Source organism: Cavia porcellus, unplaced genomic scaffold (assembly GCF_034190915.1).
Source record: "Cavia porcellus strain 051 isolate PalLab524CR breed Dunkin Hartley unplaced genomic scaffold, mCavPor4.1 scaffold_1, whole genome shotgun sequence".
Lineage (NCBI taxonomy): Eukaryota > Metazoa > Chordata > Mammalia > Rodentia > Caviidae > Cavia > Cavia porcellus.
In genome coordinates, this window is record NW_026947484.1 from 121,994,543 (window position 1) to 122,015,546 (window position 21,004).

The window sequence follows — 21,004 nt, forward strand, 5'->3', positions numbered from 1 at the left end:
TCTAGTACTAGGGCAAAATACATCAAAATATATTCAGTATCAGTATTGACCATTTTCAAAGCAGTAAAGGAATCACTTTACTGCTGTACACTGTGCAGCCAAGTGTACAGCTAATTAAATTACTGTAGTCCAACAATGTACCAGAATTTATAGAGCACACTTAATGTGCTAGGAATTGAAAAGTAAAAGATAACATTCTTGCCTTTGATCTTGAAATCTAGTAGAATTATAAAAGATTTTCAATCAAGCAACAACTATGGGATTAAAAAGTTTGTTTTTAATTTAAAGAAAAAAAAGGGTAGAGATAATACATAATTTCAAAAAAATAAACAGTAAGAAATCACTAGTTGATAGTTATATATTGTCTTCTTAGAAATAGTTCAAATTACAAAGTAAAGCATACAAAGTGGACATTCAGATAGTGAGACTGCAAACAGTTCTGTTCAACTATCCAACAAAAACTTAGTAATATGGTTATCAATCCTACACACTTAAACATACATGCAGTTATATCCATTAGAGAAAGGGTAGTTTTTAAAAACACCTTTGTATTTTTGAACAGTAACACTGGTGACTAAATTTCTTACTGTAGGTTACGTTAAGTTGGTTGCAAATTATTGTAATTTAATGTTCCTTTCCCCAAAAAAGATACATGGTTTGATAAATAATATATACATATAATTTACTTATGTTTGATAGAAGATAGAAATGTGCATTATTTTTGAATGTAGAAATACATGCTGTGTTAGTATGCACTGGATAGGATAAACTCAAATATAACTGAATAGGATATATTTCAAGAATTTCTTGTCTTTAAAATATATTTATAGTAAAATTTGTGTTAGTTAGACACTGAGATGGAAAGTAGGAAAAGCAGTTTTGATGCTCTCATTATATTGTTTGAAGAGAGTCATTAAGTCATGTTAGCACACTTTGAATAAAGTTAGAACATAGGAAAATGGGGAGTTAAAGATGTTTCTGTGAATTTAAGCCAGGTATACTGAGTGGAAAAATAAAATCTTATCCCCTAATGCTTCACACAGGTAGGAAGCAGACAGCTTCAGGAGTCCATGGACAAAAAGACAGGTATTTTTTAAAAAAGTTTAATTAGAATTATATGAATCTAGAATTTATTCTAAAAATAGGTAATTGAAAGTGTATGCTGATTTATTAATCATAGAAAAAGAATGGTAAAAATATAAATCTCAAGTTATCTCTGGGATAATTCAAGAATAATTTCATTTTACTTGATAGCAAGGACCCTTTTCCCAAAGATCTAAAAACTGAAAGATACAAAGCAAAACATACATGGAGTTCTTAGAAAAGGGAGAAGAGTAAGTTTGTAACCCGTTTCCAGACTTTGTACTGCTCTGTATCTGTGGATCCTTGCTTTGCCTGCTTTGTCTGATCCTATTCTTTCTCCAGTGGGAACTTGAGATTTAAATTTCTGTGCAAGGTCTTTATAAACCTGTGTATGCTAAGAAGCTTGTTTAATTGACTTGTAAAAATCTGTGTTTTGTGGCATTCTAGTAAACACCATTCTTAATAAGTTAATTTCCTCCATCATTTCTGCAACATTAAAATAAAATGCACTATATTACAAATACTGGGACTTTGCTGGTGGCATATAATATGGTTTAAAATCTGTGAAGTAAACTTATAATTTGATTTTTTAAGAAATAACACAATTACTTGCTGTGCTTCTCTTTAGGTATGTTAGAGCAGAAGTTCTGGCTGGCTTTGTCAATGGACTTTTTTTGATCTTCACTGCTTTTTTCATTTTCTCAGAAGGAGTTGAGGTATAGTAGATAATGATTAGTCAATAAATTACATTTCTGTAATGTTTGTTAGTTAACGACATGTATAAACCTGTTTTCAGCTGTCATAATTTACTGAAGACAGTTTTGGAATAAAGTATTGTATGTAACAAGCTTACAAAATAGTTGAAAAATTAAACAATAAACTTGAAATTGAAAACATGATAGTGCTTTACAAGCTATAGGTAATATATTGACATGAAAATGTAAAGACACAAGCTGGATAGTGAGATCAGCTGGGAAGTGTTATGACAGTTGTGCTAGTTAGTTTATGGTAATTAAAGAGAAAAGATAAGGACGGGTGCATTTATAAAGGGCAGTATTTAAAGATTCCAAATAAGAACAAGTTTGTGATCAAAGATTCACACAAAAATACTTGTATTTACTTAAAAGTAGTAATTATTTCTTTTCCAATGTGATCACACTGTTTACTTTTTTTTTAACTGTTATGACATAGTTTTTGAGTGGTTTTAATTTTGAAAATTACTGTAGATTTTTAATAGTGCCTTGTATTTGTACCAATCAGAAATTATACCAATCCTATTTGCATTGTATATTTTCTAGAGAGCATTAGCCCCTCCAGATGTACATCATGAGAGACTGCTACTTGTTTCAATTCTTGGATTTGTGGTAAATCTAGTAGGAATATTTGTTTTCAAGCATGGAGGTCATGGACATTCTCATGGCTCTGGTATGATGGTTAGAACCCTTTGTTTCTTCATTTTTTTTACCTACTGTGTGTCATGTTTATTTATTTTAAAATTTTAATAATTTGTAAAGTTAAACTGTGTGTCAGTTTGCAGTAACAAAAGTAATATGCCAAAATACTTATAAATGTCTTGCTGAGCTGGTCCTACTGTTCTGTGCCTCTCCTCTCTGTTCTGGCGCCTTCTCAGAGATGTACGTGTTATGTTTGATATGAATTGCTGCAGACTTCTGTAGCTCATTTCTTTCATTTAACGCCATTCATATAAAACAAGCAGACGTCCGAAAACCACAACAAATTTAAATATAGGTGTGTGAGAAATTTACTATGTGTGTGAGAAATCTGTCTAATAAGTTTTAATAGCTTTACATTTAGTGTACATCAGTCTACCTTGTGTTAACAGCTACTCCATGGTTTAAAAAGTCACCATCATCTAATCAGTATTCTATGGATGGACCTTGATTCATTTACATATTTTACGCTAATCTATATAAATCTTACTCTTGGGAGACACACCAAGTGTTTTTTCAGAGCTGTGGTGGCCTCTGTTGTAACTATTAATCACATTTAAATAAAGATTTAACATTTATGTTAATTAAAATTAAAGTTAAAAATTCAGCTTTTCAATTGCATTAAGTGCCCAGTAGTGACATGAGGGTACCGTATTGGACAGTGTAGATATAGAACTTTTACGTCATTATAGAAACTTTTTAAATTCAGTGTGCTAGAATAAAGTGAATTGGTGGAACATAGACTATATGTTTTCAGTTTCAAAAGATTTTTGCAAATTGCCTTCCAAAATAACTGTCATTATACTTTTTCCCAGGATAAATGCAAGTAATAATTTCTCCCCACTATGTGAACCCTTACTGTTGTGTTAAAGTTTGATAAAAATGGTTTTTAATTTTATTTGGTATTTTTTTGATAAGTAGTGAAGTTGAATATCTTCATGGTATTTTTTTGGGCTAGTCAGGCTTTTCCTCTTCTAGAACTACCTGCTTATATTTTTGCAGACAATATGCAAAATTCCATGATTCTTACATGTACTGTATTTTTACTGCTGTCAACCTTTAAATGTGTTGTTAATATCTTTTTCCAGTCTGTGGTTTTTCTTTAAATTTATATATATATATATTTTTTTTTTAATGTAGATACAGACTAGTGTTTGTGTTACATTTTTACTTTTATATATTTTGCTTTGTTTAAGGAGTTTCCTATTCCAGAGACATAATGATAGACTTTTATATCGTATCTTAATGCTTTCCATTAATGTAACTTTTTTTCTAATCATTTTGATCTTTGTTACAGATCTGTGCTTTATTTTTCTTTGTATGGCTTAAACTATTTTAATGTCCTTTTACCCTTGAAAACTGTAATATATTTTTTGACCGGGGAGAAGGCTTTTGTCCGTTTCAAAATATCTTAATTTCTTTTTAAGGAGAAAGAAATAAAATGTAGAATTTTTGAGTCTTCATTTCCCCAACATGTGATATTCTTTCACTGTCTTTGGCCTCTGGTTTCTTTTGAGAAGGTTAAATCTTGAAGTACCCACATATATAAACTATTTTTGTCTTATTATGCAACTTTGAAGATTTTCTCTCTGTGTTTGATTTTTATCAGTTTGACTGTAATGTCTCTAGATTGCTTTATTTGGTTAATGAATTCTTGAATACATTTTCATTAAATTGGAGTTGTTTACAGATAATTTAAAGTCTGGTCATTTTCAGAAATATTTTCATTAAGCAGCCTTTTTAAAATACTCTGTATGGCATGCTTTTCTATTTCTTTTTGATGAAAATTGGACATTTTAGATAGTATATTGTAGCAATTCTGGTATCAGATTGTCAGTCCTCTAAAGTCAGTTTCTGCTGTTCTGGTTGATGTTGTGTTTTTCTTTCTGAAAGTCTGTCTGTGAATGGATTTATTAGATTATGTATTTCCTGAATTTGTGCTATTATGTTCTTTGCTGGTTGTTTTAAGATCTTGTTTGTGTATTTAACCTGGCTTCCTAAGGATCACACCTGAACTCATAATTTAATAGAGAGGAATGATTAGTCAAAAGATTTCTTTGAATGCCTTTCCTAAAATCTGCTACTTTTGTCAAAGGGATCTTCATGAAAAGTGGACTTTTAAACTTAAGGCAATTTACAAGGCAGCTTTAGGTTTCCCTCCCTGCTTTGGTAGGGACTTAAGGTTAATTAGAGATGAACAGTGATTTCTTTTTTTTTTCAGGTCTTTCTTGGGCCTGTGCATTACTGTGTATGCCATCTTTTGAATTTAAGGAATATTTTAATGCTTTCCAAAGTTTTTTTTACATCTCTCTGGTTCTCTGAGATTCCTTATAATTCTGAGACTCTTAATTTACCGCATCTTGGATCATAGCGTTCAGCAGATGAGGTGTGCCTAGGAAGTTGCCACTGTTTTGATTATACCGTGTTGCCAGTCCTTGCCCCATCTCAATTGAGCTGAGCTCTGGATCTAAGATCCATGTGATTGGTAGAAATTTGTTGAAGCAAAATAAGTTTAGACAAAATATTTACTGTCCAGAAAATAGTGCTTTTAAAAAGCACTGTTAATAATCTGATCTCTCCTTCTGGCTTTTGCCTATCTTGCTCATGGTCCAGAGAGGAAGATGGAATGGAATAACTCCAGGTTAGCATATCAGACGCTCTTGTCCTAGCAAATTCTAGTAGTTTCTCTTGGAAGATAGTTTTCACTCCATTCAGTAGTTTTGATTAATTGTCAGAGTTCTGAAATGGTTTGTACCATAGTTGTTTTCCTGTACTTTTGTTGTTTTAGAGAAGTAGTTCACAAAGGTTTTCTTTACTCTTTTGGAAGGTGATTTCCCACAGTTACAATCTTTTTATGAAAGTTACAATCTTTTTATGCTGCAAGGCTGGGTTTGATTTTCTGGTGTTTACAATGTTTGCAAAGCATAACTGATAATTTTAAGTTGTTTATCTATCATTCAGGATTTTTTTTCCTGTGTGCTTTTTAGTAGCTAGAATAAGAAGTTTCTTGGTGGTTTATTACACATTGTAAAGAGAATTGTTTATTCCTTGCCTTTTTCTACCTGCTTTCAACCTGCTTTCATTTAACTTCATTTATCCTTTTACCAACAATAGTGTTTCCCTGCCTTTGCGTCACTGTGACTGTATGCCTTGTTTTTTGTTTGCTTTTTGTGATTCTGTCATATTTATTAAATAGGTGTCATGTTTTTCACTTTTTTATTGGTTATACAGATTGAGGATTTCATTTTGGCAGATTTGTACATATGCATACACACACTGTGATCATTTTCACCCCTCACCACCCTTTTCACTAGTTTTACATTCTTTTGGGAGGATTTCCATGTGTATATTTTGCTCATATTGATTCCCCCAGGGGTAGCTTTATTATTCTTATTTTAGAGGTGAAAAACCAAAATCAGAAAAATTTTATATATGGTAAATTGATGATAGCACTTAGAGCAAACATGAAAGGGCTAGAAAATTGTATTCCACTGAAAACATTCCCCATTCAGCTGCTGTTTTTACCACTTGGTGAGAAAGAAGACCACAAAGTATGATTCATGAAACTGCCAAGCCTACCATAATGATGCGGTAAAGAACTGTAAAAGCTTATTGTTGGGATGTAGCAACAGGAATAAAAAATGTTAGTAAAAAGATATACTGTCATTAACTCCTCCACCCCAATGCTTCCCTCCACTTTAAACATATTTATCCCATCGTTCTTAGCACTTTCTGAAACAGTTCTGAAAGTCCTCTTTTGTGAGTGTCTTTGTGATGGTGAGTGCTGCTGTTGCTGCTGTTGAGTGCCCTTGGAAATGTGCTGGTCATTCTGGAGGTGGTTTGTAGGTTTTTTCTGTCCTAGGCAAAGAATTGGTCGAGATAAATGTAAATGGTAGCAAAGTTTTATTAAAGGTAAGGAAAAAAACAGGCTCTGCAAAGTGATTTTGGGTCAAGTCAAACTAGGAAAACAAGTACACTGTACAGCTTAAGAGGGGCCATCCATGTGAGAGAGAACACAGTGGCAAAAACTCTGTGGATCTCCTCTGTGTCAGCCAGTCCTCAGAGTGAAGTCAGGTCTATGCCTAGGTCCTATCAAAACCTGCTCTTGTTCTCATGAGAAGTCTGTATTCAGGTCTTCAGGAATTGCTCTGTGCATGTGTCCTGGAATCTTATAATTATTAAGTCACACTCACTTCCCCAAGTAGGTTTGCAATACCCTCGTTTTCCTGTCTTTTACCCTGTGAGATACATATCCCCGTAATTCCTTATGGGGTCCTGAGGGAGTGAAGGTCTCTGTCTTCTATAGCATCTTCCAGCTGGAAGAGGTTGTAGCCCTAATCTGCTGGGGAGTATGCGCTTTCTAACTTTGGTGGACTGCTGTGGCTCGCTCACTGAGTTGTAGACAAAGCAAAACAAAACAGAACAGTTCTGTCAGAGGACAGTGAGAAAAGTTAGTGAGTATTGAGTGTATTTTTTTAATGGGAGAAAGAAAGTAACTTCACTGTTACTTGGAGATTTAGAATCCAAATAGGAGGAGCAGGTCAGATTTCTATGCTCCTTCTGGGGGACCAAGCATGGCAAAGAGGGAAGTTAGATAAATTATTGAGTGCCTGAGAGCCACAGCTTTAGAAAGATCACCCACATAATGGGTCTGATTAAAAATAGAAGCCTTTATACAGGTGCCCACTTAAGCTGTGCTGAATTAGGGTCATTAGAGACCTTACTTATCTGCAGCTGGAGCAGTACCAGGGTCTCTGAAGAGAAGCTTCAGGTCTCCCAGAGCTTTTCAGGAATAGCTTTCTTCTCACTCCTCCTCAGGGTCCTGGAGGAGCAGGTCACTGACGTCCTGCCTACTTGACTAGGTCTGGGAAATGGTTTGTTAACAAGAATGGCAAACTTCTGGGCCCATGACATCCAGCATTACCTGGAATTCCTCATAGTAGATAGTAATACCCTTGGACAGGACATTGTGGATTCCCTTAGGAAATGAGGGTTTGGGCTGGCCTAGCCCCTCTCTGGGAACACGGCAGTCATCCTTCCAATGCCATGCGTCAGGCACATTTGCTGCCTCATATTGACAGGACAGCTCAGTGGTTGGTGCAGACCCATGCTCAGTATCCAGGCTTCTTGCATTCAATCATCCTTGGGTTTTCCTTAGACAGTTTGGGTGAGTTTAAAGCATTGCGAATTGTGACAGCTTTACTTTTAGCTTTTCTCTTTTGACCCTCCTCCAGATTCTGATGCCCACAGAAAGGGCTATGTTCATAGGCGTCAGAGAGCTCATGTAAAGTTCCTTTATTGACAGATGGGAGAGACCCATATTTCCCTGAGAGACAGGTGGCGATCCAAGGACAGGATCATCAAAAATGTCTCTTTCTTCTTCAGGGTCCATTCAGCTTACCATATTTTGGGCTTTCCTGAGCTAAAGGGTCACAAAAAACTGAACATAAGCGATTTCACTCCACATTTTATGTTTGAAGCAGAAACAGTTTACCTGAAAAATAGTTTCATAAACTGCCATCTATACTCATCTCTCGTCATTTTCTAGTTCATATTGAACCCAAACTGTATTGCAATAGTAAATATATGGTTTCTTTTTTTAAAATTAACAGGGCTAACGCTTTCCTATTAAGGAAATGGCCTAGTTGAATCTGCAGGTGTGATTCATGCAGTTTGCCATGGCTCATCTTGGGTCCTTTAGAGAGAGACAACTAGGTCCTTAATGTGGTACCCCCTGAAAAAGGAGGAGACCTGATGAGCCCACAAAGCCTCCCTTGTGAGACTCACCTATTCACTAGGCAGACATTTCTGTCTGAAGGGAGGATGCCAGCATCTTTCATAGAAGCAGAGAAGAGAGCCCTTTGAGGGATTTTTGTCTCCATACTAAGTGAGGCCAGCTAACTTAGGGAGAGGTGGGTTTGAGCCATTTGATGCTCTACTTAAGCAGGGTAGAGCCAGTTGGGAAACAGTGTCCCTCACATTTACCCCATAGGAAAAACTCTGGTGCTTTTAACTTTTTTTTTTTTTTTAAAGATAAAAATCTTTTAAAAACTTAAGGATGAGAATGACTGTTCTTTGATTCACAGTCCCTTGAGTTAAACTTTGTTGGCGATTCTTTTGTTCTGTTTAGGGTGTCAGGCATGTTTCTAAATTACCTGTACTTTATTAGAAGAGACATGCATGGGAAACAGACATGGTGGAATTTACATGACTGTGTGTGATGAAATACAGGTGGCAACACTGAGAGAGAAACGGCTACCTGGTGCTTGCTGTGGTAGCACATATGCTAACATTGAAATGGCTACCTAGGGGAAAAAACGTATAGAGACTTGAGCACATAACGGAGTAACTGGGGGAACGCAGCTATTCAAGCAGGCTACCAAGTTACCAACAGCTGTTTTTCCCCCAAGCGAGTGAGAAACTGAGTAAAGTATCACCAAGAACAGAAACAGGAGCTCAGAAGGCATACTAGATGCTAAGTCACACACAGAGTACCTGAACAATCTGGTCTGCAGCTGGATTTGTAACTGGGTCTGTGGCTGTTTTTACTGACTTGTGGGCATGATGAGTGACCAGAAATGGGAAAAAGAAGAAAAGGTAGATAAACTTCAGGTGAGTATGTAGGTCTCTTATGAGCTGAGAGGAAAAAAAAAGAAAAAAATATAGAGGTCAAGCATTCTTCACATGCTGAGAAACACAGAATACAGTTCTTGGTACTGCGGAAAGTCTCCTGGCATCTGCAGAATAGGCTGGAGAGAGAAAAAAACCAAAAGAATGTGCCCAAAGAACTTACCTGCTCTTCTGATGGCACAGCCAAATATATTGTCCAGTTTTGGGGTGTTGCAGTCTTCTGGAGTGGTTTCTAGGTTTTTCTGTCCTGAGCCAAGAATTGATTTAAGATGAGTGCAGTTGGTAGCTAAGTTTTTTTAAAGGTAGGAAAAGAAACAGGTTCTGCATAGTTAGTTTCAGCCAAGTAAAAGTAAGACACAGTGGCCCATGTTCAGTTGATCTTTGTTAGTGTCCATAGCATATGTGGTATTCTACAATTTTTTTGTGTGTGTACTTTTTACTGCTTATCCATAGTGCCTCTCACATAGTATGCTCCAAATACATATTTATTGTGAGCAAGCAGCATTATCTCTAATAAATATTGCTGTGTATTTCTAGTTAGCATTTATTTTCATTTCCAGTCAGGCCTGATACTTTGTACTTTTATCCCCCACCTTCCCGCCATGCTCCACATTAGGAGCTCCAGAGTGTTTTGATAAATCTGTAAGACTTTTTAAAAGTAAGTTTATTGTATTGAATTTGGGTTTATAGGTGATTCTTTTTTCTAGTATCAACTTATTGTAATAATTTACCGGTTTGTATCTACCTCTGTCCTAATTCTCTTTGTTTCCTAGGCCATGGGCACAGCCATTCCCTCCTCAATGGTGCTCTGGATCCCACACATGGCCATGGAGATCACTGCCATAGTCATGAACTGAAACACGGTGCTGCCCATAGCCATGATCATGCTCACGGCCCCGGCCATGGCCACGGCCACTTCCATTCTCACGGTGAGTACGGTTGGAAACACTTTCAAACAGAAGTTTGTATTACTTCTCTTCCTTGAAAGGGCCTGCTAAACGGGTACTATAGTTAACTTTCTAATGAATCAGTGGGTCTTAGGATTGTTTTTTATCATATTAGAAAGTAACTTGATATAAAGCAATGGATATAGCTTTTTCCTTAGAGAGTATATCATAATAAAATGCCACTATTTTAACTGAATGTTAGTGAATGGGGAACAATTGCAATTTAGCAAATGAAAGTCTTGGTTTTTTTTTTTTTTTTTTTTTGGTTTAAACAATGGTGAAGCCTTTTGGCCGCTGTCTAGTCTTGAAAATACTACAAGGATTTTTAGCCTTTCGCTTTTTTTTTTTTTTTTTTTTGGTACTAGGAACTGAACTCAGGACCTCGTACTTGCCTGGCAGACACTATGCTGCTGAGCTATATCACCAGCCCTTCACATTTTTATGTTTAACACCTGATACTTACCTTTATGTTCCTTTAGAAATCTCTAGATACTGTATGTGTAGCTTTAGATACTAAGTTATAAGCACTTACCAACTTAAATTATATTTTAAGTAATTTACTCATGAATACCAGAGGCTAGATTAATAGAAACTGTTTAGGTGACACAATTTGTTTAATCTTGAAATAGATTATATGTTGTAATATTAACTGTATTTGCTGTATGAACCGAATCCTAAAGCTTTGATTTGGAAATATGAAAGGCACCATGGAGATTTAAGTACTTACTGAAATATAATTAAAATACAAAAAGTGTACATATTTAATGTATCTAATTTGATTAATTTGGAGATGAGTATTCAAAGTAAGCCATAAACTTATCCATAAGCACTGTGGTTTTTTTCCTGCCCCCTCTTTATTTTTATTCTAATCATTTATTGTGATAAGAATATTTGACATAAAACCTACCCTCTTGGCAAGTGTTTGTGTAGTACAGAATTAACAGTAAATACTACTATGTTATACATACTGCTATGTCACATCTAGAAAGGTAAATAGGTTATAACTGAAACTTTCTATCCTTTAAAGAATAATTGTCCCTCTGTACCTCCCTCCAGCCCCTTGCATCTACCATCTTACTCTATTTTGATCAGTTTGACTATTTTAAATTTCTCACAGAGGTGGTATTATTATAGTATTTGTCATTCTGTGTCTTGTAACTCATTTCATATAGTGCCTTCCAGGTTCATCCATCTTGTCCCAAATGGCAAATTGTTACAGTAATTCAGCCTTTTTTTTAAAGGCTGAATAGTATTCTGTTACATAAAAATTTTAATCTGTTTGTTGGTCAGGTTCTTCTCTGCCTTAAGTATGATAAATCTGCAGTGAAATGGAAATATAGAGATGTCCTTGAGATCTTGCTTTTAATTCCTTTTTGATATTTATGTAACTGGGATTGCTGGGATTGCTGGTCATGTGATAGATCTTACCTTTTTTTTTTTTTTTTGAACACACTTTATATTGCTTTCTAGAATGACTGCACCAACTTACATTCCTGTAGTATATAAGGATTTCCTATTCACATCTGTGCCAATACAATTTTTTTTTTTTTTTTTGCTAATAGATATCCTAACGGATATAAGAGATATCTCATTATGGTTTTGATTTCCATTTCCCCTTTAATAATGTTGAATACCTTTTTGTGTCTGTTAGCTCTTGGTACATACTCTTTGGAGAAGGATCTAATTCAGGTCCTGTGGTTGTTTTTAATCAGGTAATTTTTTTCTTGAATTGTATGTGTTCTGTATATATTTTAGATATTAACTATCAGATATATAGTTCATAAATATATTCTGCCATTCTGTAGATTACATTTTCCTTTTGTTGTTTGTTTTGTTTGCTTTTTTATTTGACATAGTAACCCCACTGGTCTGTTTGGTGTCTGTGTCAGTCTCTAAAATTTGCCGTATCTTTAATAATACACTTACTTTTCTAATACTTTGCTTATGTGCATCATCCCAAATTAATTTTGAAAAACTACGTGCCCCCTCACACATTTATAAGATGATCCCTAAAAACTTTGGTTGAACAGTTGTGACAAATACAATTCTGGCACATTATTGTTGGAAATTTACACTATTCTATTGAATATATTCAGTCAACTCTAAATATCTTAGTGATCTAGAAACATTACTCATTTAAGAACATAGAAACAATTGTGAATTTTACATCATCTTGTTTCTTGTATTCTGACTTAATTACATTTTTCCATAATTTTATGGTAACAAAGTATGTTTGTGTTCTCTTTAATTGACAATGTCTGCTGTATTTCTTAGCTAAAAAATGCATACATAAATTTAAATATTCTTATGTTCCATGAACATAATACCTAGATTCAGAGATTTCTTTTGAATGGAATACTTGTAGTCCTTACAAGTATAAAGTCAATCAAAATATTCTATCTCAAATTTTAACATAAGTCATTAACCTTAAAAAAGCAACATTTTGTTTGAATTACATGTTTGAGATGATTGGAGCTTATTTTCAAACACTTAATAGACAAGTAATATTTGTTTGCATAAAATAGATTTTGAGATCAGTTGGTTCTTCATTTTTCATTTTTATAAATGTAATTACTAAGAAATTTAAAGTAAAAGGAATTCCATTTTAGTCAATTCTTAAGACACTTATAGAATTGTTCCAAAAATTAGAATGATCTGACATCAAAAAAATTTTTTTCCAGTGTTAAGGATCAAACCCAGGGTTCTTTTCCATGCTAGGAAGTACTCTACAACTAAATAGAATCCACAGCCCTCAAAATAATTTTTAATGATTTCTCAATTGGGAGCTCCATTAGCTAATTTCTGCATTTTTTTTAAAAACAAAGAATTAGAAGCCACATTGCTTGTGAAAGTATATGCTGGCCAGGCCCCAGTCATTGCTTTCCTAACATTGACATCTATACTTTAAAGTGACACCTTGTGTGTTGCCCTAGAACTTTGTACTTTTTATTTCAAGTATGTGTTTTGGTAGCCTAGGAGCAAATCTTTAAAAACTTTATTCAGTATCTGTTGGGAGTTAAACAAGTATTTATGATACCTTGATACTGTATTTCAGTCATCGTCATCATCATCATAAACCATACTGATCATTGCTAGCAGTTTTGCTCACATGTTCCAAGCATAGTCTTAAGTAATTTAAATGTTAGCTTTTTCAGTTTTCTCACCATCTAGTAAGGTAGGTGCAACTATTGCCCCCATGAACTAAGGCACAAAGAAAGCATAGTAACTGGTAAATTAAAAGGTAGAACTTGCATGAAGGTGATTAAACTTCAAAATCTGTGCTTTTAACTGTTATTCAGTTATTCAGTATTGTGTAAGATAACCAGGGCATTCAAAAGGAATAGGGCCAGCAGATGTGGCGGCCCACGCCTGCAATCCCAGGAGACTGAGCAACCTCTGGTCTCAGGGGCTGGTTTCATGGAAGACAATTTTTCCACAAACCTAAAGTGAGGGATTTAAAAACTTTTAAAGTTTGTAATTTCTTAGTTTATTTTTATTTTTATTTTTTTTAACTAGCATACATTGCGATGCATAATAATTAGGTTCTCTAGCACTAGCATCACTGCTTCAGCTCCACCTCAGGTCATTAGATTCTTCGTCCCATCTGTCGTTAATCTGACAGGAGGCAGAGCTCCAGTAATGTGAGGATTCACAGAGGTTGTAAATACAGATGAAGTTATGTATTATTTTTCCATCCTTTTGATTTGACTGACTCTGTTCTGCTGTCACATTTGGTTTTACTCTCCAAAAAAAAGTAATAAGAACTGTGGGAGTAATAAAACCCAAAATGTGTAATTGTCATTGTACAAAAGAGAGGAAAAGAAAGTGCTCTAAAGGATATAACTGCATGTATATTTAAGTGTATAAAATAGATAACCATATTATTGAGTTTTGTTGGATCATTGAACAGAACTATTTGCAGTCTCACTGTTTGAAAGTCCACTTTATATGCTTTAATTTTGTAACTTGAACAACGATTTCTAAGATGACAATATGTAATCTATTAACTAGTGATTTCCTCTATTTATTTTTTCTGAAATTCTGTATAACTTGTACCCTTTTTCTGTTTTTTTTTTTTTCTTTTTCTCCTTAAATAAAATTAAAAAAAAAAAAATACAGATGAAGCTTCCCTTCCAGCTGTTCACCTCCCGCTCTGCAGCCTGCTTCCTCACAGGCCACACACTGATCTCGAATGGTCTAGAACAGCGTGGTCTGTGATCCTAGGACTAGGGACCCTAAGGTTGAGCATTCTTTTAACACTAGTCTATGTTTCATATTTCTTTGTCCACAACTCAGCCACAGAGCCCTACCTAACTCAAGGAAGCCTACAGTTTAGTTGCATACCCCAGAGGAGAAATAAATGAGTTTGGTAAGTAACTAGCCAGTCCCTCCCTGCCACGAATAACAAAATATACATCCAAAAGGACTTACAGATTTGGCATAGTTGGGAGTTACATTGTCTTATGTAACTGTTAGTACAACAAAAGTACAGTAAATCCCTGACTTGTGAACATTCCAGTTGTGAACTTTCATGGCTGCCCTTTATAAGATTCACAGGTGTACTCTGTAAGACTCACTTTGACAAACGAATCTGATTATGAGCAGAACTTGTTTGTAAGTTGAGGATTTAATGTATACCTTTTAAAATACATTTGGATGGGCTGTTGGTATAGCTCAGTTGGTAGACTATTTGCCTAGCACAGGTAAGGTCCTGTCTTTATCTCGATAATTTGGTGCCTTGATCAAGAGCTAAATTTTTATGATAGTTACGGTTTTCACTATCGACAGGCTTTTCATGTCAGTTTCATCTTTTTACAGCATAGTTTTTACAGTCGTACGTGGTACAGCAGAACCTACCTAGAGAGAGAATACTGTGCAGGATTCTGCTTTTATATATGCGGCATTGTGGTAGAGCATTGTTGCTGTGCTCTGATCAGTGCCACACTGGTAAAGTTATACATTATTGGTCTTTGGTACTATCAGCCAAGAATCAATGGCTGTAGATAGATACTTTGTTTGTCATGATCAGAAAGTATGCTGATCCTCCTGGTATTTCCTTTAAACAAGGTTTGCTTATCTTTTTGCCTTTTTAACTTACGTTTTCTGCTTCAATATAAAACTAATTAGTTGTCATTAAGACACTTAAGTATAGAAATTACAGTAACTTTTTATCTTCAGGGCAAATTTTTATGGAAGTATTTTTGTCACTTCTGTATAAAAATCTTGTCACATCTGCCTGGAAGCTATTGAAAAACTACCATTTGCCATAGTCAAGTTATTCTGGATTCTGTTCTGGCTTCATTTCTTGGACTTCCTGTAACTTCAAACAGTACAGTTAGTTTTATCTGAATATTGGATTTTTATGGAATGTTAGCAGATTTTCACAGTGTTTTGAATTCCTTGCATTTTTTATTTTTTTAATATAACTTCCAAAATAATCTTGTGTCCTTCTTAAATTTCTTCCACTAAACTTATTTCTATTCAATTACTTTATTAAATTTTAAAAATAATTTTGTAGGTCTGATGTGGTTCTATAGTCTCACATCCTTCATGAGACATTTGAATGAAAAGGACTCTGAATTACAAAATTTGAATCAGAAATTGAAGACATTTTAAAGTAATTTAACTTAATTCTCTACAGATGGTCCCTCCTTAAAAGAAACAACTGGACCCAGCAGACAGATTTTACAAGGTATGATAAGCAATTTGCATGTTTTTCAATTTCATGAAACTAGCTGCATAGTTTTCAATTGTCTAAAGTTTTCCTTTAGGAAAAATTGATAATGTGTTGTTTTTATTTGAAATATTCTTTCTAGTGATGATTTTATATATGTGTGCTATTAGCAGATAGTCTTTTGTCACTTGCAAGTTCAGATTTAGTAAAAAAAGCACAATAGCTGGAATCTGTGCTACTTCATTGTAAATAATACCAAGACCTTTGATGATAGTATGTTTGCCTTTGTTACATAATTTCTCCAAAATTAACACAGTGTGCTCTAATATATGATAATTTGAGCTTAAAACATTAATGTAGAGAGTAGAACCTCTATTATATTTGTAGGCATCAGTTAATGATATTTACACAAAAGCTTATGTGTGCCAGAGAAATCATCTCTATGCATTATGCTTTCTTTTTGGGGATATAAACTAGTGTTAGGTGCTGAGTTTCCATTTAGATTTTATTGTCAAGGTTTCCTGATTCTCAGGTCTGTTTTGCTTTTATAAACTTGGTTTCAATCTGATTGTCTCAGTAGCTTATGGTAGAGTTCCTACTGTACCTATTTTTCTTGTTTCTTGATCCAATTCTTGCTTTTTATTTTTTCACTGAGAATATGTTCCTTGATACTGAGTAGTTCGTTATGAGAAGGCTTAATCTCCTCATCACTAATTTTCCATTTATAAAAAATGAACTTTTAAGAACAGATTGCTGAAATAACTTGTATCATGCATATTTGATGCTGCAATAGTAAGTGATGGAAATTACTTTTCATTTTTAATTTTAAAAGTCATCGTAGGAGGAAAGTTAAGTCTACTTAATAATCTTTTATATGTTTTTATGTATATTAAGCACCAATTTATGGTGGCTTAAGCAGGTCAGTGGGTAGCCAAAAGGCAGAAATAACTGCCTAGGATTAAATCTTTCCTGCAAAACAATTATATACAAGCTACTCAACAAGAAAAATCAGTTAGTTTACTGAATTTTTAACTTTAGCTACATCTTGAGTAGAACACCTGGATTAATAGGTTTCTGGCAAGTTAGATTTTCAGTATCCTACCAGGTCTTCTAAGGTTCCAACTTTATATAAGCTAGGAGAATAATTTATATGTCCTTCTTTAGTATTAGTGTATGTCCTTTTTTTCTTAAATATTAATTACAATAAAGTGAAAAGGGCTTGGATGATGATATTTACAAACAAAACCAATTTTCACATTAGCAAATAATAAGCAGTCAAGGAATTTCCAATATATGGAAAACTAGAACATGTGATTCTTTTCTATTTTACTTTTCTGTGTTTTATAGCTATTTTTACTTCTGATTTTACCAAAACTGATTAAAGAATATAAAAGTTTTATGGGAGGCTGAGACAGGAGGATGGTTGTGAATTTGAGACCAGCCTGGGTTTCAAAGTAAGCTGAAGGCCAGCCTGAACTGCATAGTAAGACCCTGTCTCAAAAAGAGCAAAAATAAACAAATAAATTTTAAATATGAAAGTTTTAAAAACATATGTCACATATAAGTTTGTAGTTGTATATATTTTTTTACATGGTACCGGGGATTGAAACGATGGCCTTTGCACTGAGCTATACCTTCAGCCCTTTTTATTTTGAGGCAGGAGCTCACTAAATTGCCTAGGGTGTGCTCCAACTTACGAGACTCTTGCCTCAGCCCCGCAGAGAGTGCTGGGATTACATGTGTGTACTGCCACGTCTAGCATTCATTTTTTTTTATTTATTTTAAAAATTTAAAAGGATTTTAGCACTTACTAATCTGTTTAACTCTTTGAAATACTTTAAAGAAATTGATTAGTTTATAAGTGTTTTCTGACAATTTTTTGTTATAGAAACATATTTCTTTTAATTATCAGCTACCTTTCTGAAGAATGATCCTAAAGTGAAAACTATAGAAATGGAAACATATGTAGATGGTGAAGGATGGGTTATATTTAGTGTAATATTTCACGCAAGTTACATGATAGCAAATAATTAAAATGTAATTTCTTAGCATATATTAAGATTCAACTGGACTTTATCATAGTTGTTATTAAAAATATTATTAAAAATATTTTTGAATTTAAGTTGAAATCTATTTCCACCCCTAAAAATAATTATAGCTAACTTTTTTTTTGTTGTTGTTCAAGGAATAATAAAAACTTTTTTTTTTCTATATTGGGTACCTTGCTTTATGCACAGTAGCTATTTCTTTTCATATAGGGTAGTTGATGAAACTGAAGAATTTTGTAATTTTACCAAGGCATAGTTGAAGTTTAAAAGACAGAAAATAATTTTTTACATGGTAAATTTAATTCATTAAAGAACTAAATTAAGGATCTTGACATTTTTAGTGGTTTTCCAGGCAAGTGTTACTTATTAAATGTTCATATTATAGCTGGGTTTTTGGGTAGCTATAGTATCTATAGTCTACCAATTTAACATTTAATTATTAAAAATTCAACTCAAATGTTAATTTTAAAATATTCAAATCCTCTTTTTCACATTGTTTGAGCACATTATGTATAATTTGGGTAACAAAACCCTTAGGTTAATTAATGAATATATCAGAATAAGTAGATTAGAATCCATAGAAAATTCTAGTCCCAAAATGGTAATAATTTTAATCACCATCAGAGGGCTCTGTGGGCATACATATTTGTAATTGCATTTTCTTGACTAATTCTTTGATCCTAATTCTGTTTCCTTCTCCAAATGACTAAGTTTTATATTCTTTTTTAAGACAGAGATAAATGGTCACAATTTTTAAAATCAATTAAGAGTATGGTACTAAGAGTATTTTATTTCAAGTGGACCAAAAATTATATTTTTATTATCTTTCTTGCTAGGTGTATTTTTACACATTCTGGCAGATACACTCGGGAGTATTGGTGTCATTGCCTCAGCTATCATGATGCAAAATTTTGGTTTGATGATAGCAGATCCCATCTGTTCTATCCTTATAGCCATACTTATAGTTGTAAGGTAAGTGTTATTATGTTATTTTCAAGTAGTAAAATGAGTGACAGATGATAAATATGCAACTGAAATTACAAATCTCAAGTACAAATTATTGGGGAGTTAGCTCAGTGGCTCAAGCACTTGCCTGGTAAGCGCAAGGTCATGAGTTCAATCCCCAGTACCAAAAAAAAAGTACAAATTAGTACAAATTTTTAGGTTGGTTTTCTTTTGGTCTTTAAGAAATTGCTACATCATAAATTCTCATTTCATGTTCATTTACTGATTGTCTAATTGTGCCTGGCAAAAAAGTTGTCACTTTTTGAATTTGAATCAAGAGAAAATTGTGTTATTTTCAACCTTGGAGAATTACTTCTCCAATCTCAGACAGGGAATTCTTAATAATTCTGGTCTCTTTCATTTATTCCACAAATATAAATGAATAAACATACACAGCAGAGAAAATCATTTTGCTAAAATATAACACAATTTTTAGGTTATTACCGTCCACAAATGCTTACCAGTTAAGCTTAGCCTGGTGTTGAAAAAAGATAACTTAAGATCTCCACTATTTAAATTTTATATTATATTGGGAAAGATAGCCAAACAAATTAATATATAAACCATTCAAATATCAGTTATTTGTATTGTACAGTGTTAAGACTGGATTAGGTGATGGTGATTGAGTGGTTTCCTTAAACTTGGTGATAAAGGAAGAGTACTAAAATGGGATCTTTAAGCTGAGATCTGCACATCACAAGAGAGCTTGTAAGAGAAAGTGCTTTCCAGTGTAGGGATCTGGCAGGACAAGAGCCCTACACTAAACTTTTGGCACTGAAAAAAGGCCAGGCTGGCTGAGCATTAAAGAGTAAGAGAAGAGTGGTTTGCGCAAAGGTGGAGAACTAGGCCATGGAAAGTTAGGCAGTTTTAGCAATTTGGATTTGATTTCAAGTGCAGTGCAAAATTATAAAGAAATGATAATATTTGAGTTATATTTTCAAAAGAAATTGTGACTGAAATATAGGTAGTAGATTGTAAGGGAACCAAAGTTTAAACAGGAAGTTGAGCTAGAAAGCTATTATGGTAGACCAGGTAAGAAGCGATGGGAAATGGAGTGGTGTAGATAAAGTCAGAGTATGCTTCGGGACTAGAGCTAATAAGATTTTCTTATGGATTTGACAGTATGAGTCACGAACAGAGAGAATCAGTGATAATTCCTAGAGTTTTTATGTGGGCAGCCAGGTGCGTGACGATGTCATTACCGAAAGGGAAGAGTAGAAAAAGACTAAAGTTTATTATTGGTTAGTTTTTGAGGGAGACTCCAGATCAGAAGTTCTGCTTTGGTTATTATAACTTTGAGATCTCTCTTTAGATATTCATATGGAAATTTCAAGTAGGTAATGAGGGTATAGTATGAAATTTTTGGTAGCATTCAATTAAACATAAGGTATCAAAGATAGTCCATTTATAGATTAAGATCATGGAGTGGCATATATCTGGTATCACTGTCACCTTTCCCAACCCTTCTGTTTCTCTGCAAGATACCCTTAAACCTGGTACTTCTTCCTGCTGACATGATTAGCTTTAGAGACCCTTTCAATGTAATGTTTCAGATATCCACAAGCAGCCAGTTTGCCCTTTGCTTCTGAGGTAAAACTTATTTCTAAACTTCGTCTAAACAGGTTCTACTGACTTACAAAAGCTTTTTTCTCATTTACATGTGTACCCAGTTTGTGGTTATATAATTTGACTTCATTATTGTTGATTCTTTTTAAAAAGTTCATTACTGAAGCGTATGACTTAGCTGTTTAAATGTTTCATAATTCTGTCTTTGCAGATGAGATAACTTTAATGTATCTCAAAATCTTTCAGCAAATGTTGTCATGCCAACTCTGTGCCAGGCAGTAACAACATAGGCAAATACATACCTTACCTTTATGTAGCTTACATTCTAAGAGATGTTCATAAAGCAAATGAGTATGCAAGAAGATAGTGTAGTGTTAATTAGTGACAAATGCTGTGAAGCGAGGTAGGAGATGCTATTTAGTAAGGACCTTAGAAGTCTGCTGCATCAGGCAGCATTTGAGCAGAGGCCTGAATGGTGGAAGGACTGCAGCACGGGTCGGTTCAGAGGAAGAACCTTCAGTTACAAGCTCTACCGAGGATGGAGCGTTCCTGACATGTTTGAGGATCAGAAGTGGGGCTGGAGTACAGTGAGCAGAGGAG

At 34.2% G+C, this 21,004-nt stretch overlaps 1 protein-coding gene across 1 annotated transcript in view; it reads left to right on the forward strand.

The window, feature by feature from the left end:
- Slc30a7 (solute carrier family 30 member 7) overlaps positions 1-21,004 on the forward strand; it is a 76,524-nt gene that overhangs the window by 15,983 nt on the left and 39,537 nt on the right. The window contains exons 4-8 of the mRNA XM_003479176.5: positions 1,712-1,799; positions 2,382-2,508; positions 9,938-10,093; positions 15,753-15,803; positions 18,670-18,805. Of these exons, the coding sequence (XP_003479224.2) occupies positions 1,712-1,799; positions 2,382-2,508; positions 9,938-10,093; positions 15,753-15,803; positions 18,670-18,805 (558 nt within the window). The remainder of the gene's footprint in view (positions 1-1,711; positions 1,800-2,381; positions 2,509-9,937; positions 10,094-15,752; positions 15,804-18,669; positions 18,806-21,004) is intronic.